A 14,963-nucleotide genomic window follows, 5' to 3' on the forward strand; every position below is an offset into this window, starting at 1 on the left:
TCCTCTGATCCAAACAGGTGATCAGTGCGCCTCCGTGACACCCAAAGGAGCAGTGGTGTCCTCGCTTGCATGCGATGGACTTGGTATCTCACACCCGTGCACTGGCACCCGCCTGGAAAAGGGGCACTCAGGAAGTAGGCTGGTCGGATTGGATTCCTGATGCGGGGAGTCTGGTGGGGCCGGGGGGAGCGGCCTAACTCAGCCAGGAGACCAAGCACGTGGTGCGCGCGGAGGACGCAGGGAACAGCCGAGATGCCAAGAGCAAGGAAAACAAAGGGTTCAGGTTGGGCTGCCTTTGGCTCTTTCATTGTCAATGGCTTTTTGTTTTCCAGGTGTTTCTGTGACCTCAAGTAACACAGGTGTGCCTGATATCAGTGGCTCAGTCTATAACAAGACCCAGGTGAGGAACGGGGGCTCCCTCAGCCCGGGAAGCATTACCGTGCTCTCCTCCTTCCTGTGCCTGCAGGCGAGGCCGTCCGCTCCCTGGCTAATGTCATTTCAGCAGGACTCTTCCCTGTCAGGGAGCTTCTTGGCAGCTGGGGGGTGATTTCCATCCCGCTCAGCTGGGGCGATATCAGGCTCCGGCATTTCTCCTGCCCGGTTTGGTTCTCGGGAATTTCAGGCCTCTTGCAACCCCACTGCTCCTTTCCCCTCCCTGCCCCCAGGCTGCCTTTGCCAGCTTGGCTCGTGGCAGGAGCAGTTAGCACAGAAGCTGTTTGCTGCATCCTGGTCTCCCTTCTGCTTTAGCTGGGTGAGGTGATTAACACGTGGTAGGGCCAGCGGCTTGGGGCTGCCGTGTCTGAAACGCAGGGCTGTGACGCTGCCTGAAGAGAAGCTGGGTTATGAGGACGCGAGCTCCTCTACACACGCTCAGGACGAGCACTCCTGACTCCCTCTGTTCCCTTAAGGCCTCCACGCATCTTATCGACCACCAAGCAGCATCGTCTCCTGTGCTGGCTGGCAGCGAGTCGAGCCTCCCAGTTTTGTTGAGAGCCTGTGGCCTGTATGGAGTTAAATACCAGCACCCTGTCCCGGTTCACTGTGGCTGAGGGGCACAGGACTTGGGGCAAGGGCCTCAATCTGCAGCCCAGGACGCTTAGGTTGCAGACTAGGCAGACCTTCACTCTAAGGGCGGTTCGGCAGTGGAACAGGCGACCTAGGGAGGCTGTGAGATCCCAGTCCCTGGACCTGTTCAGGAACAGGTTACAGATGCTTGATAGGTGTAGCATCTGCCAGGAGCAGGTGGCTGGACTAGGTGTGCGCGCGGTCTCTTCTAGCCCTCCTCTGCTGTGATCCCTCCTGCTAAAGATGGTCTTTCTGGCCCTGCTGTGAGTGTATGTGGCAGCGGGGATCAGCCTAGGTGTGGTTCTGCCTAACGGATCTGCTCCTGCACCTCTTGGGCAAGTGCCGTCTCTTGCCTGTTTGCGGAGCAGCCCATGTCTGGGTTAGGCACCTACCAGGCACTAGGGGCTTGCTGGCCACCTGCCCCTGCTCTGAGCAGCGCAGCAGTCTAGGGACAGATGAATAGAGGGGATGGGATCACCGGGCCATTGGCCTGCTCAGTTGGCTGCTAGCACCCAGCCAGCCAGCTGCAGGACCTCGGGGAAGGGGGGGGAAGGTGCCGAGCCGAAGCACTTGCATGCATTGGACCAGGGTTGCTTTGCCTCCGGGGTTGGGGCCAGGTTCCGGTTATCTGTGTTCAGGCCACTCTTGTTCTTGTTTGGTCACCCCAGGGCGCTTGCGAGAGTCTCTCACCGCTTGCCTGTTGCTTCCCTGCAGACGTTTGACAAGCAGGGATTCCACCCCGGCACCCCGCCGCCCTTCAACCTGCCGTCTGCTCTCGGATCCACCGGGCCCCTGAACCCTGGCGCGGCCCCCGGCTACGCGCCAGCCCCCTTCCTCCATATCCTACCTGCACATCAGCAGCCTCACTCCCAGATGCTGCATCACCACCTTCAGCAAGATGGGCAGGTAAGTGGAAGAGCCCCTGCCCCCAGCCAAGCATCTCTATGACGAGCACGGACTGAGCTGCCCTGGCAATTCCCTTGGTGCTAGGAGAGGCAGCTCATGGAGCCAGAGATTGGCTTGTCCCTTACCAGGGCACCTTGATGTAACGATCTCTGAGATTTATGATTGTGGTTGGTTGATCATTGGTTGGTGACTGTAAAAGAAATGTGAGGAGCCACAATATGAGGCTACCCGCTACTAGCGCCACAGGGGTTTCCCATTCATTTCTCTTCCCCTCCCCTCCCCTCCGTTCACAGTCAGTGAAACGCCCAGTTTTGCTTCAGGCTGAAAACAGCAGATCTCCCCTCTCCCCACTTGCTGGCCACCCTCTGCTCCTTCACCTACCTCACAGCTCCCTTGGTCTTGGTCTCCTAAAATTCCTGCATCCTGGATTATTAGCCAGAGAAACTGGCCATGTCTCCTGGGGTGCCCAGCTGGTCTTGTCCCTGGTCATGGCTTTGCAAGTGCTGGGGAGGTGCCAGCTGCATACGCACCCTGCTGTGGACCAGTTATGGCCTCTGGCTGTCCCCATCAGCCCCTGCACCTCTCCTCTTCGCTGGGGGAGCTTGTGTTGGAGGCTCTCCCCATAAACTAGTGGAACATTTGGCTGGGCTGTAGGCGGCTGCTCTTTGCCCCCTCTGTTCTGCCTCTGCCACATCCTTGTCGTGACTTCAACAGATGCTCAACAGGGATTGTCACTGGAGCATCAGCTTTAGAAATCTCAGGACAAACCTGGCTGTAAGCATCAGCTTTGTGACTGGGTGGGAGGCAGGGGCATTTTTGCTGCCTCCGCACCATCTACCCATTCATCCACCCCCAGCCACCCTGTGCTCCAGCTGGCCTGGTGCAGCGTGCTGACGCCCAGCTCGGCTCAGTCCAGCCGAGTCCTTCCTATCTGGAGGTCACTTAATTTGGTGGTGAAAGTCTTGGGGCCAGGGGCTGAGGGGCTTATTTTCTTGGAGGCAAATCAACATCGTGGTGGGGGGGTGGTGACGCACACTGCAGCATCAATGCTTGTGAGATGGGCTTGGTGCAGCTCTGCCCTGTGCTTGGGTTGGTGCCTCCCCGTGGCTGACAGCCAGCGCAGCCCCAGAGCCCCGTGACTGCTGAGCTGTGGCTGGATGGTTGTGACGGGTCCTTGAGGCCTGCACAGCATGTGGCATGCCAGCAGTGGTTCTTCCTGTGGCTGCAGGGGGCTTGGAGGTGGCCAGCGCTGCTGTCCTGTCCTGGGGCAGAGCAGGTGGCTGGGGGCCTTGCCCCCGATGTTCGCGTAGCAGCACTGGTGGCTCGGTTGGTGGGTTCAGCTGAAGCCTGGAGTGGTCCCTGGGGGGAAAGGGAAGCAGACCGGTTTCCCCAAGAGCTGCTGTAGCCGGGGCTGGTGCCAGCTGGGCTGCGATGAGCAGCGGGGCAGGCGGGGTCGCTCCCTGCCGAGGCGACCAGAGCAGGCCCCTAGTGCTGGGGGTTCCCGTCTCACTGTGTGCTCCTTTCTCGTTTCCAGGGCGGATCTGGCCAGCGCAATCAGCCAAGCACCATGCAGCAAAAGTCTCAGGCTACCAAAACCGCCTACGGCACTTCTCCGTACTGGACAAACTAGACCGGGACCGGGGAGGGGGGAGACGGAAAGGAAAACCCTAACTAAGATGAGCCGATGCCCATTCCTGGAACTATTAGGAGAACAAGTAACTGCTCAGCCAAACGTCTGCACGGGGAGCCCTGCAGCCAGCCACCTCCCTTCCCTGCGACTCTCTTGCTTCCTCTTTGAGTTGCTGTTGTATGTAATATATTTATGTATGTATTTGTAAATGTAATAGAGCCTAAATGTGGTTTTCTGCATCTTGCAGCCTGTTTTATTTTCTTTGTAGGGCAAACTAATCCCTCACTTCCATCTGCACCAGGGCATCTTGCATCGGGGTTGGTCTTATGTTTTCTTTCCTGTTGGTTTGTTTTCCCAGCGCTCTGGGCTTTCTGCCGACAGACGGACAAACTGTGCCATTGCAGCTGGAGCCGCAGCGCAGCTTAGTTCGGGCGTGTGGGAAGGCCTGGCCCTAGTGAAGAGTGGAGGTTGGCCCCTTGGTTTGAGTCTTTCCTTTCCACAAGTAGCTGTTACTATTTTTTTTCCTTAAACGAGTGTGTTTCTGGGCCTTCCTCTTCCAGTCTCCCTGCACCCGGGCCCCATCTGGTGTCAGAAGATGAACTCGCGGGCAGTTTTGTTACGTAGCCGTGAGCTGCAACAGCATCACCTTTTTTCTTTTACAATTTTTAAATAAAGAAAAGTCGACAGGTTTTTTTTTTTGTTTTTTTTTTTTGGTTCTCTAGCAAGAAGCGGCAGCTGCGGCTCTGCAGGGGTCGAGGCAAAAATGATGTAACGGTTTCTTAAATAAAAGTCTCAGCTGTGTCTCATCCCTCTTCTTGTCTGGGGCAGCCAGAGCTGTGGACAGACCCTGCTCCTTTTCTTTTTTTTCCCTTAAGAAGAAAGGGCTGTGGAGGTGGCCCTGGCCTGTCCTGCACCCGGGCAGTGAATGTTTTAGACGTTTCATTTCCTTTTAGCCCTTCCTCCACCTACTAATAAAGATCTGAGCGCATCCCTGCTGTGTGCTGTCTCCGTTCTCAAGGGCTTCAGGAGCAGTCGGTGGTCAAAACCCTTCCGCTTGTCTGTCCTCAATGGGAAGGGAATGAAAGGCTTCCCCTGGAGCAGAAGCAGGGCTTTGCCATCACTGAGGTACAGAGCTGTGTATTGGGTGTAGTGGGGTTAGAGCCTGGAGTCCCTCAGCTGCCCCCCACAGCCAGCAATGTCCCCTTCTTGTGTTGCTAGAAGCCCTCTTTTTTCCTCAGCCTCCCATGCCCATAGCCACAGCGGGTAGTTCACCCTGCCCACCCCAAGCGCTACGAGCAGTTCATGTCCAGCAGCGGGTAAGGAGAGGAAGAGGCTGCAGCAAATACTCTGGCCACCACCCCATCGTCCATCTGCCGGCGGTCCAAAGACCCCTTTCAGAGCCATTTTCTTCACCCTCCAGCAGAACAACATTCATTTTGGAAACGTGGGGATGGTGAGTGCCAGGGAGCTGGAAATCGGTGACTTCCAGGGTGTTTTTTTCCAGCTTAAACCAGAAGCGACTGCATGGGGTCTGTTTGCAGCTGTGGCTGGTTGCCTTGTCTCCTCTAGATGGAAGATGCTGGGTCAGAAGAATGGCTCGGAGGCTCTTTCTGCGGAGGGTTATAGTTGTACTGGTGAAGGGTAAAGGATGGATTATTTTTTGTTCTGCCGTTGCATGGGGATCCTCTGTGGGACAGTGATGGGCCATGCTGTCTCATACCACGCCCCATGGACTTGAGTCCTGGGAAGGCTGCGTGAAGGGGGAAAAGACTTCTCCAGGGTTATGGCTGCCTGGAACAGGGGCAGCCTCATCAGAGCTCACTCCCCCTTTCTTTCCTGCGCAGGCAGAAGCTAGTTTTTAACCCTGTCTCTGCTGAATTGGCAGCAGCTGTTGGCTGCTCAGCCAAAAGCTGAAACTATTCCTGCTGCTGATTTTGGAAGAGCTAAAAATAGTCTACAGAGCCATGGATGAGACCCAGAAAGTTGCTGAAGAAAAGCTAGCTTGATTAGTGGAACAGAAAAGGAGAGGGTTGATAATAGTCAAAGTGAAGTGCAAGCAAGCAGGCATTTGATGCATTATAATGAGCAGTGAAGTCATTTGAGGCTAGACATGGCACTGCTGCACCACCACCACCACTGCCCCTTGAGCTGCCCTTGCTGGCCCCTGGCCCCTGCCCCCTTCATGCAGCTGCAAAGGAAAAGTAGCAGCAGCAGCCATCTTACAGGGGCTCTGGCTAGATCAGCTCCCCCAGTTCAGATGCGTTTTGGCAGCAAGCGGTGTGGTGCACCAGTCGCTTCAGGCTCGGACAAGCCAGAGGTCTGTGCTACGTGGGTGGTTGATACCAGCGCTGAGGTGTGAGAGCCACCGGCTCAGGTGTGAATAGGGTCCTGGGGAGGGGGCCCAGGATCGTAAGTCACCTGTTACCAAGAATAGTCTTCAGCACCTTTTCCTCACAAAGGCTTTGCAGATGGTCATGGTAGCCCCAGCTAGCTTCCAGGATGGCTCCTGCAGCCACAGAGCAGTTTAGATGATTGGAAAACTTGGGCAAAATGAGGATACAGCTGAATAAGGGGCCCCCATTGCCAAGAGCAGGGTGGGCCAGCAGTGATGGCAGCACCTGGAGTGGGTAAGGCAGGGCTTTTCTGTGCAGGGATCCACGTCCACAGCCTGGCTACTACCTTTGTCCTTATCATCTTGTATCCAGTTGAGACTGGTCCCCTTCCTTGCAGCCTGCCCTGCAGTGGAGAACTGGAAAGCTGGCCCTACACCTGCCGGCAGCACTGGCGCGTCACCAGGTGCAGTCTGCCCTTGGTAGCAGCTTCCAGCTTGAGGCTGACTCAGACACAGCCCTACCTGGGTTTAGTTTTTTTAAAGCAGTGAAACCAGCGCCAAGGCAGCCCTTGGCCCACGGGCAGGCATATCTGTGCCAGGAAAGCAACCATTGCAGCAGGCTGCTGGACTCAGGCCTGCATAAGGCAGCCTGTCAGGTCTTGGCTACAGCAGGGCTCTCCTTTACTTGCCCTGGAGTCACGCTCTTGTGTAGCTTTGCAAGTTGGGGTGGTTGGTTTTTTTGCTTTCTAAATGCCCTGAGCTGCCTCTGCACCCATGCACAGATGGGCTGAGGGCACCTTCCTCCTGCTAATGAGGCCAGTAGCACTGGCTTTGAGAAGATGCATGCAAGTCAGAGGTCAAGGCAGGAGTAACTTGCTGGCAGCACCAGAGCAGCTCTTACTATTTGCCTCAGGCACTGGCTTTGATTTGCATCTAGATGATCCTGTGAGCACTCGACCTTCCCTGGGCAGTTTGAGCATGAGGTGACACTTCTAGCACTGCAGGCACCAGACCTGCTAGTGGCTGGGAACAGGCCCCAGCAATCCAGTACGAGCTCAATTAAGAGTTCAGCTTATTAGTGTGAACAAAACCTTGCTCAGCAGGAACAGCCTGGAGAAGGGAGTTTAAGTAGAGGCTGAGCCAGCATCCCCAGCCACTTAAGCCTGTTGCAGACCAGCCTTCAGGAACAAGACCACTCTTCCTCCTAAGCACATCCCTGAACCTAGTGCCTTGCATCTGAGCTCCTGGAGGACCCTGCCCTTCTGCAACTCCCCATAATCTCAGGTCCCCTCACACTTGTTGCAAGAGGAGAACCACAAAGCTAGTTCATTGGCTCCAGCACCTTGGTGAATGGATGCACCAACACGTCTCAGGGCTGGTCTCCTGCCCCCATTAATGATCCGGGTAGGCTCCTGCAGCCTATAAGCTCCTGAGCATCCAGGACCCCTGGAAGAGGGGGAGCAGCCCTGCACTTCAACCTGCAAGTAAATAAAGGGACCCGAGTGCCAGGGCCATACCAATACAGGGAGCTTTATTTCACATTTTATTAGTCAACAGGTGCAGAAAAAGACAAAAGAAACTACTGGAGGGGGAAGACAACACAAAATGTATCAATTAATCCTTTCTGGCAAAAGATCCTTAAGGAAAAAAGGGACAAAACAAAACAAACAAAAAAACCACCTGGGAGTTTAGCTAAGAAAACTACCAAGAAATCTCGTGCAGCCGGCTGGCTTTCAGGATGGTCGAGGCCTGCATCGGAGTCCGCTGGAGCCATGCGTGGCAACGTCGATGCAGGTGGGGCCAGGTGAGGCAAGAGAACAATACAGGGGTCGGGGAAGTGCGTCTTCCTCCAGCCCTTAGAGTTTCCAAGTCTAACTGCAGTTGTTTGCAGCTCAACAGAGGGGAAAAAAAGAAAGCAAACTGAACCCAGCAAGTTGACAAGCAATGGCACGGCCAGGGCAAGAAGTCAGGCGGCGACACAGGCGCTCCGGGGCTCGTTTCACCGAAATGAAAGGGGAACAGAACCGGGATAACGCAGCTTACAACACCAAGCGTGAAGGTACAAGTCACTGGCGAGCGGACAGCGCAGCTGGCCAAGGGCGAGCGCCTGGGAGATGCGGTATCCTCACTCCCCGGAGTCACGCAGGCCGTGGCCCCGGAGTCACGCTCACCTGGCCATTTCCATCCCGCCTCGGCCCGTGTCCTCCCCCTCTGCTGCCATCAGCCCAACACAGAAGCAGCCTCCCCCGCAGCCTGGAGGGCAGCAGCTAGTCTCCTAGGGAAGCCTCCCTTGCGCTCCCACTGCAACCCTGCTCTGCCCATTGGTTTTTAAGGAGCTAGTGCACCCCTTTGGTGCGGCTGCTGGTGGGCCATCCCGCCCCTCCTGCAGCTCAGGTGCCCGAAGCAGGTGGGGGCAGGTCCCTCGCTACTGAAGGGGCCTCGCACCCAGCGCTCGGCTCCAGGCGAGGCTATGGCAGCCAGCAGCCACGTCTTGGGACAGCCCTATGGTATTATCAGAGCAAGGCTACCAGCCGAGTCTGCGTTTGCAGCAGCGAGGGCACCTGATCTGCTCCTGCCCCTGGGTGGGCACAGGTTCGACTGAGCCCAACCCAGGGGTGCAAGGGGCAGCCCCTGCTCACCCCAGGGCCACTCAGATCTTCTCCCTGAGCTCCCCCAGCCAGGCAGGGAGCCAGGGCCCTGGAGGTGGAAGCTGGCTGCAAAGCTGAGCCAGCGGCTGCTGCGGGGACCTGCCTGTGCCTGGTCCCCCGGGAGCTCTGCCCATGGCAAGCGGGCAAGGACACACTGCGCCAGAGCAGCACCAAGGACCCAGGACAGCTGCTGCAGCTGGGCAGTGGGTCCTGGGCAGCCGGGAGACGGCTTTCCGCTGGAAGCATTTGAAATCCCCCCCAGCCCGAGGAACCTTTCGGCAAGAGCCCCCGGCAGCTGTGGCACAAGCCAGCTCGGCTCTCCCTGTGCACCGAGACCCGCTGCCCCCACGTGCCCTACCAGGCCCATCAGCAGGAGCCCTGTGTTTACTGGGCAGCAGAAACCGGCACCAGGCTGCTCCGAGCAGGGGGTGCAGTAGCTCGTTAAACTCCAGGCACTAAACCCTGAGCACAGCCCGTGGGCCAACACTGGCTGCTCAGACCTGCTGCCGCAGGACGCGCCGGCAGGGCCCCAGGGAGCGGGGCTGGGTTCTCCGTAGCCTGCGGGAGCAGGTCTCAGCAGCAGCACGGAGAGGTGGGCACAGACCGAGTCCCTATGGCAAACCAGTCTGGAAAATAAAGCGCAGCCCAGGGCTCAGGTGCACAGAGGCAAAGTGTTACATGTTTATTTGAGGGTTCATATCACAAGCCTTTACGAGACAAAGCTGACTGGGCCCTCTGGGAGCAGGGCCCAGGGCTGGCGCTCCCTAGCGGAGCCAGCCGAGAGGAATACTGTACCTTCCAGTGACGGCGCCTCGCTCCACACGCAGCGGCCCCCGCTCCGTCCCACACCTTAGAGAGGAAAAACCACCACCACAGGCTAAACGAATGTGCACGCGCTAGGGCTGGAACCGAGCAGCTGGACCTTGGCAATTTCCTTCGCGTGGGTTGGCTGCATTCGCCTTTGCTTTTAGGGTTTCATCGCTTGTTCCCCCTTCCTGGTCAACGCACCGCTTGCGAACTCCCCAAGGCCCAGCTTCCAACGGGGTCGTTCCAGCTTTAAATACACGAAACATCTCAAGGCAAGACTGTTTAATTCAAGGACCTAAATGCAGAGCAAACCTGTCTGTCGCCGTCAATGGTTCGTAGAGAAGTGAAGGGCGAGGGGACGGGGGGTTTTGTTTGTTTGTTTTTTTTAAAGAAAAAAAATCATAAGACAGTGATGCTGGGGCTAAGGATGCGCGGACTTGGACACTGCGGAGGGTCTCTACGAGTCCATAAAAAAAGGAGCCAACAGATCCAGACGCCAGGAGACAAAGTTTCTCAATTCCCCCCGCAATGTATTTTTTTTTTCTTTTTTTTTCTTTTGTTTTTTTTTTGCTGGACTGCTGCAAGGTTCCCGCTGCTCCCTTCTGGCCTGAGTGGACAGGGCAGTACAGGGGCACGGAGGGAGCAGGTCACGACTCCTCGTTGCCGGAGTCGTCGTCGTCATAACAGTCGGCGTCTTCTTCCTCTTCGTCCTCATCGTCGATGTCGTCATCGTACAAGTCGTCGTAGAGCAGATCCGAGCTGTTGTCGTTGGAAGGCACTTTAGTTTTGATGCAGTACTCTGCCAGCGTCGTGGGGACCTTCACGCCATCCTTCTCCGCCTCCGCCTTGGTGGCCAACACCTGTTTCCTGTGGGGTGGGGGACAGAAGACAACAGCGTGAACACGGGGTTTGGACAGTCAGGGGCTTTTGCCGTGTTGGGGGCACCAGGGGTGAACAGGCCTCTCTCTGGTCACCGGCTCACGGGCAGGGAAGCCCTTCGAGCGCTGGCTCGGGACACGGGCTGGTGCCAGGGCAGGATTGTTGGACGCCAGGCCCCACGGTCATTTCCACCTGCACGGCTTCCCAGGGCCTGGCCAAGCCAACACAGCTCTGTGGCTTCACGCAGGAGCTGACCCCGGGGCCTATGAACCCCAAGCAGAAGTGCTCGGCCTTCAGCCGGAGCTGGTTTCCCGATCTCTGCCCCACGCGACGTGCTGCCCCAAGCCACCTGCTACAGCTCGCTGCCGGGGCAGGCCGTAGCGTGGGGCCCGCCTAGGAGGGTGAGGCACGCACACTGCTGTGCTAGATGCACTACGCAGCCGGCTCCGTCAGTGCCTCCAGCTGGTGAACACAACAACAGAGCCGGTGTGAACTGCTTGCCTTGCCCCGCCGGACGGGTACAAGGGGGTAGCACAGCGGCTGGGGACATGTGAGCAGGCATGTCTGACCACGCCACTGCCATGGCAGAGCTGGGTTAGGTCCCACCACCCCTTTCACACCACATCCGAGCCCACAGGAGAAGCTGGGACCGGCTTCAGGAGACTTCCCCATGCAGGGAAGCGGCAGGCATCCGACATGGGAATGCTGCGATCAAGAGGTGGGAGAAGGGGGAGCCGCCTGCTCCAAGCACCCATTACCTAATGATTTCTGCGTACTCCTTGTCCTTCCCTTTGCTGTCCCTCCATTTCCTGAACATGACGGATGCATCCACATTGGCTGGAGAGAAGGTGTTGGGCTCGTTAAGCAGGGAGATTACGCTCAGCAGGATAGTCCTGGAACGGAGAGAGAGGTCAGGCCCTCGCAGCACAGAGCCAGGCCGTAGGGTGCTGCTCAAGCCATGGCCTGCTCCAGGAGGAAGTAACCCAGAGCGAGAGCGGCCAGCCCAACTGGGGGTGGTCACATCCCCAGACAGGCTCCCCCTTCGCTGGGCTGGCAGAACGCCACCACCTTCAGCAAGCCCGTGGGCCGAGGGGGCGCTCGGTCTCTGCGAGACAGCCGCCCAGCCCTGCCGGGGTGCCAGCCTGAGTCTTGGTCCTGAATCGACTCATGACCCTGGCGTTCCAGATGCGGAACCGGGATCCCGCTCCCAGAGCTCCTGGCAGCAGCTTCCAGGCCTGAGGCACTGGCAGCAACCTTTGGTTTGCCAAGCAGTGCTGCGCTCCTGGGATGTAGCCCGCCCTGCTTGGCCTGGGGTGATCCAGCGACAACGTACCGTGGCCTCACGAGACCTACTGGTCTAAAGAGGCAGCAACTGACTACAAAATAAGTCACTATTTGTTTTAAAAGCAGCAGCATTTATTCTTTATACCCGGCCTGCCCTTGTACCTCTGCCAGACCTCCCCCCACCACGTTCACTCGCTGAAAACTCCCGCCTGGATTCTCGCCGAGACGATCATTAGCATCTGGGCACAGCGAGCAGATGCTGCAATCCAGGCTAGGCCCAGGGCGAGCGTGTGAGGGGCCCATCGCAAACACCCCACCCCATCCTGGTAAGCCATAAAGCCAGAGGTCAGTGGCACGGGGCCTGCCGGCTCCATCACGGAGCACGGACGGGATGCGACCCTCAGTCAAATGGAGCATCCGGCATTTGACTTGTCTGCCCAGGCCAAGCACTGGGGGAGAGGAGAGCTGCCAAGACCCTGTCCCCTCCAAGCGACAGAATCCAGGAGGGGCCTGGGTCTTCCTGCCCGGCATCTGCAGGAGTCCCGCTTTACTTGCCTGAACCTAGCACTATGCCCGCTGGCCTACAGCTTGGAGCAATGCACAAAGAATGGGGAAGGCAACTTTCCTGCGATCCCCAGCTGCACTGCCAAGGGCCCATCTCACCTGAGCAGGGCGGAGGAGGAGGATCTGCCAAAGCCAAGCACATAACTCCTAGCAGATGGCCATGCATGAAGAGGAGACAGACACAGGGTTCACCCTTGCTGGACAGCATTTGAAGGAGACCAGGCTGCAGGCAAGAGGCAGCCGTGGGGCCACTTCACACAAGGCCAGTGCTGCCCAGCGGTCGTGCCAAACACCCCTGGTGTCTGCGTACCCGTGACAAAGGCACGGCAGGGACCCAGGCTGTGGTCAGGCCTGACCACATCATCATCTGCCTGCAGCTGCCCCATGAACAAAAGCACTGGCAGCTCAGTGGAAGGACGGGGCTATGAAACAGGAGACAAGAATGGGCCTCAGCCACAGCGCATGAAGCCACATGCTCAGAGTGCATTTCTTTATCCCAATAATACCCCGCTGCCCATGCATTTATTATAGATGGCTTGATAGATTGATTTCTCCATCAAAATCTACAGAGAGGGAGAGGGGGCACACACACACCGAGTATGTATCTTCGGCCCAAATATATACAATACATATAATATATAGTTATAGAATACATAACGGGATAAAGAAACACACTCAGAGTTCAGGTTTCAAGCACTGTGATATATAATTTCACTACTGAGCCAGGGGCCCAGGTGACCTCAGACGGCAGTGGAGGGGAGGCTTGGATCCCAGTAATAGGCAAGTGCACACCACTGCTGCTCTTGATGGCAATGCTGAGCTCAGTGATGAAATAAGTGTGTGGAGCAGAGCCAGCAGGTACCACAAGGCAGCAGAATAGCGGGAGGACAGTCCCTAGGAAAGGGCTCGTTCACTGGGACGCCAAACAGGTTTCTCAAAAGCATCCAGCCACCCACATTTGGTCAGGCTCCTCATCCAGCTCCGGGGAGTTTCGTCAGGCTTCCAGGATAAGCCGTGGCAGAGTCAGCAGGGAGGCAAAGCGATGCAAGTGGAAAGAACTGGAGCAAAACTGTTCTCTGTGGGGGCAGATGACAGGACAAGGAGCAATGGGCTCAAGCTATAGCAAGGGAAGTTGAGGTTGGATATTAGGAAAAACCTCTCACGAGGAGGGTGGTGAAGCACTGGACCAGGCTCCCCAGAGCAGTGGTGCAGTCTCCATCCTTGGAGGCGTTTAAGACCCAGGTAGACAAAGCCTGGGCTGGGATGACGCAGTTGGGGCTGGTCCTGCTTGGAGCAGGGGTTGGACTAGATGACTTCTAAGGTCCCTTCCAGCCCTCATCTTCTATGAACTGCCTGATGCACAGCAAAGATGGACAAAGAAAAGACGCCCTTTGCTTCCGACTTCAGCAGGAGCCTTGCTAGCTCTACCTTGGCTCCAAGTGGAGCGCTCCAATTTCCACAGGAAGGATGACCGTGGCTCTACCAAGGTGCCTCTGGGCTCCACAAGGTTAGCACTCTTAGGTGTACAAACATGACTCAAGATACTGCTGGAGATTTCAGACAGGAATCCAGTGCTAAAAGCATCTGACCCACCAGCATCTTTCTGAGTTCTTTGCAACAGAATTGCTCTAGTTTTTTGCCGGAGTCAGAGTGAAAAAGGAAGAGCTGGCATTTTCCAAGGGGAACCTTGAGTATAATAAAGAGTTCCTTGAGTCCTAAATGGTTGAGAACCACTGCTCTAAACATCGATTAAGACTGGGTTCGATCCTACTCCCATAAATAAGATGGGGACAGTACTTCTATGGAAGGGCAAGCTGAAGTGAAAGACAGAAGCACACGGGGACAGTATCCCAGACAGCTCCAGTCGTCGCTTCACCTCCCATCTCTGGAAGTAATGGGTTCACACACCACCGCGATGGCCTCTTGCATTCTAGATACAGCTGCATGGTTTGCTGCCGGCCTAGAGTGCTGTGGCTGGGGACTGGACACCCTGACCAGGTGATGGGACATGAGCAGGCCCCAAGCCGGAAGATGAAACTGGTTAACGATCAGAGACGTAAAGCAGCTCCCCCGGCTGCAGACCTGGACAGCCTGGGCTGGCCGACAGCAGGGTACAAGAGTCAAATGACCATGGGTGAGGAGAGGGCAGTTCATCACCACCAGCTTTACCAAGGCTGCTGGGATCCAGGCCTCCCCTCTGCTGCAGGCAGGGGTGCAGGTGACCTCCGACTCCAAAAGAGGGAGAAGGGGAAGCAGAAGCCTGAGCTGTCCCTGGGACCCAAAAGCAAGGTCACTCATTTTCCGACATTCTTCGGGACCCAGGATAAACCTCCCACATCTTCCTGGGGTTCTCTGCACCTAACGGCTAAAGACTTCAGCCTTGGATTTCCACATGCCGTCAATGCTAAGAAAGCAACGGAAATGCAAGCTATGCTGAGGCACAGTCTGTTACCAAAGCAAAGGCTGGTGCTTGAAGCCATACCCATGGACTGAAGACCAGAGTGGTGCTGGGCTGGGCCCAGCACCGCGGACGATCACCAATCTTAATGTTTCACCCACCAATTCCCGCAGCAGGCCATGAGCTAAAGTATCTCCAAGGACTTCCAGAGATCAAGAGATCCCAAAATCTACAGGCCAGGGGTTCCCAGTTACTTGCCTTCTTTATCAGAAGCATTTGCCTCCCTCCCTCCCAGCTTCCAGCCACCGACTCCTATTCCACCTTGGTCCAAGTCCCTGCCAAGACACCCTGTCCTCATGACACCCCACTGCAGCTCTCTACCCCGAGAGATAGGGAGGGAGGGAGGGGAACCAGCTTGTCCAGGGCCGCGATGCCCCTTGGCTGACAACT

The 14,963-nt window shown here is 56.7% G+C and overlaps 2 protein-coding genes across 8 annotated transcripts in view; one reads left to right on the forward strand and one right to left on the reverse strand.

The window, feature by feature from the left end:
* UBAP2 (ubiquitin associated protein 2) overlaps positions 1 to 4,402 on the forward strand; it is a 124,950-nt gene extending 120,548 nt beyond the window's left edge. For 5 of the 7 annotated variants that reach the window (XM_090037601.1, XM_090037603.1, XM_090037597.1 and 2 more), the window contains exons 26-28: positions 333 to 400; positions 1,780 to 1,971; positions 3,506 to 4,402. In XM_090037601.1, coding sequence (XP_089893727.1) covers positions 333 to 400; positions 1,780 to 1,971; positions 3,506 to 3,601 — 356 coding nt within the window. In that variant the 3' untranslated portion in view covers positions 3,602 to 4,402. Of the gene's footprint in view, positions 1 to 332; positions 401 to 1,733; positions 1,972 to 3,505 lie in introns of those variants that run through there. The other 2 variants (XM_090037600.1, XM_090037604.1) reach the window with 2 other exon arrangements.
* Positions 4,403 to 9,240: 4,838 nt separating this feature from the next.
* UBE2R2 (ubiquitin conjugating enzyme E2 R2) overlaps positions 9,241 to 14,963 on the reverse strand; it is a 70,037-nt gene continuing 64,314 nt past the window's right edge. The window contains exons 4-5 of the mRNA XM_090037605.1: positions 11,026 to 11,160; positions 9,241 to 10,255 (exon numbers count right to left, since the gene is read on the reverse strand). Coding sequence (XP_089893731.1) covers positions 10,036 to 10,255; positions 11,026 to 11,160 — 355 coding nt within the window. The 3' untranslated portion in view covers positions 9,241 to 10,035. The remainder of the gene's footprint in view (positions 10,256 to 11,025; positions 11,161 to 14,963) is intronic.

This window comes from Crocodylus siamensis, chromosome 3, assembly GCF_052110815.1.
Source record: "Crocodylus siamensis isolate JL-2025a chromosome 3, ASM5211081v1, whole genome shotgun sequence".
In the NCBI taxonomy this organism is placed as follows: Eukaryota; Metazoa; Chordata; order Crocodylia; family Crocodylidae; genus Crocodylus; species Crocodylus siamensis.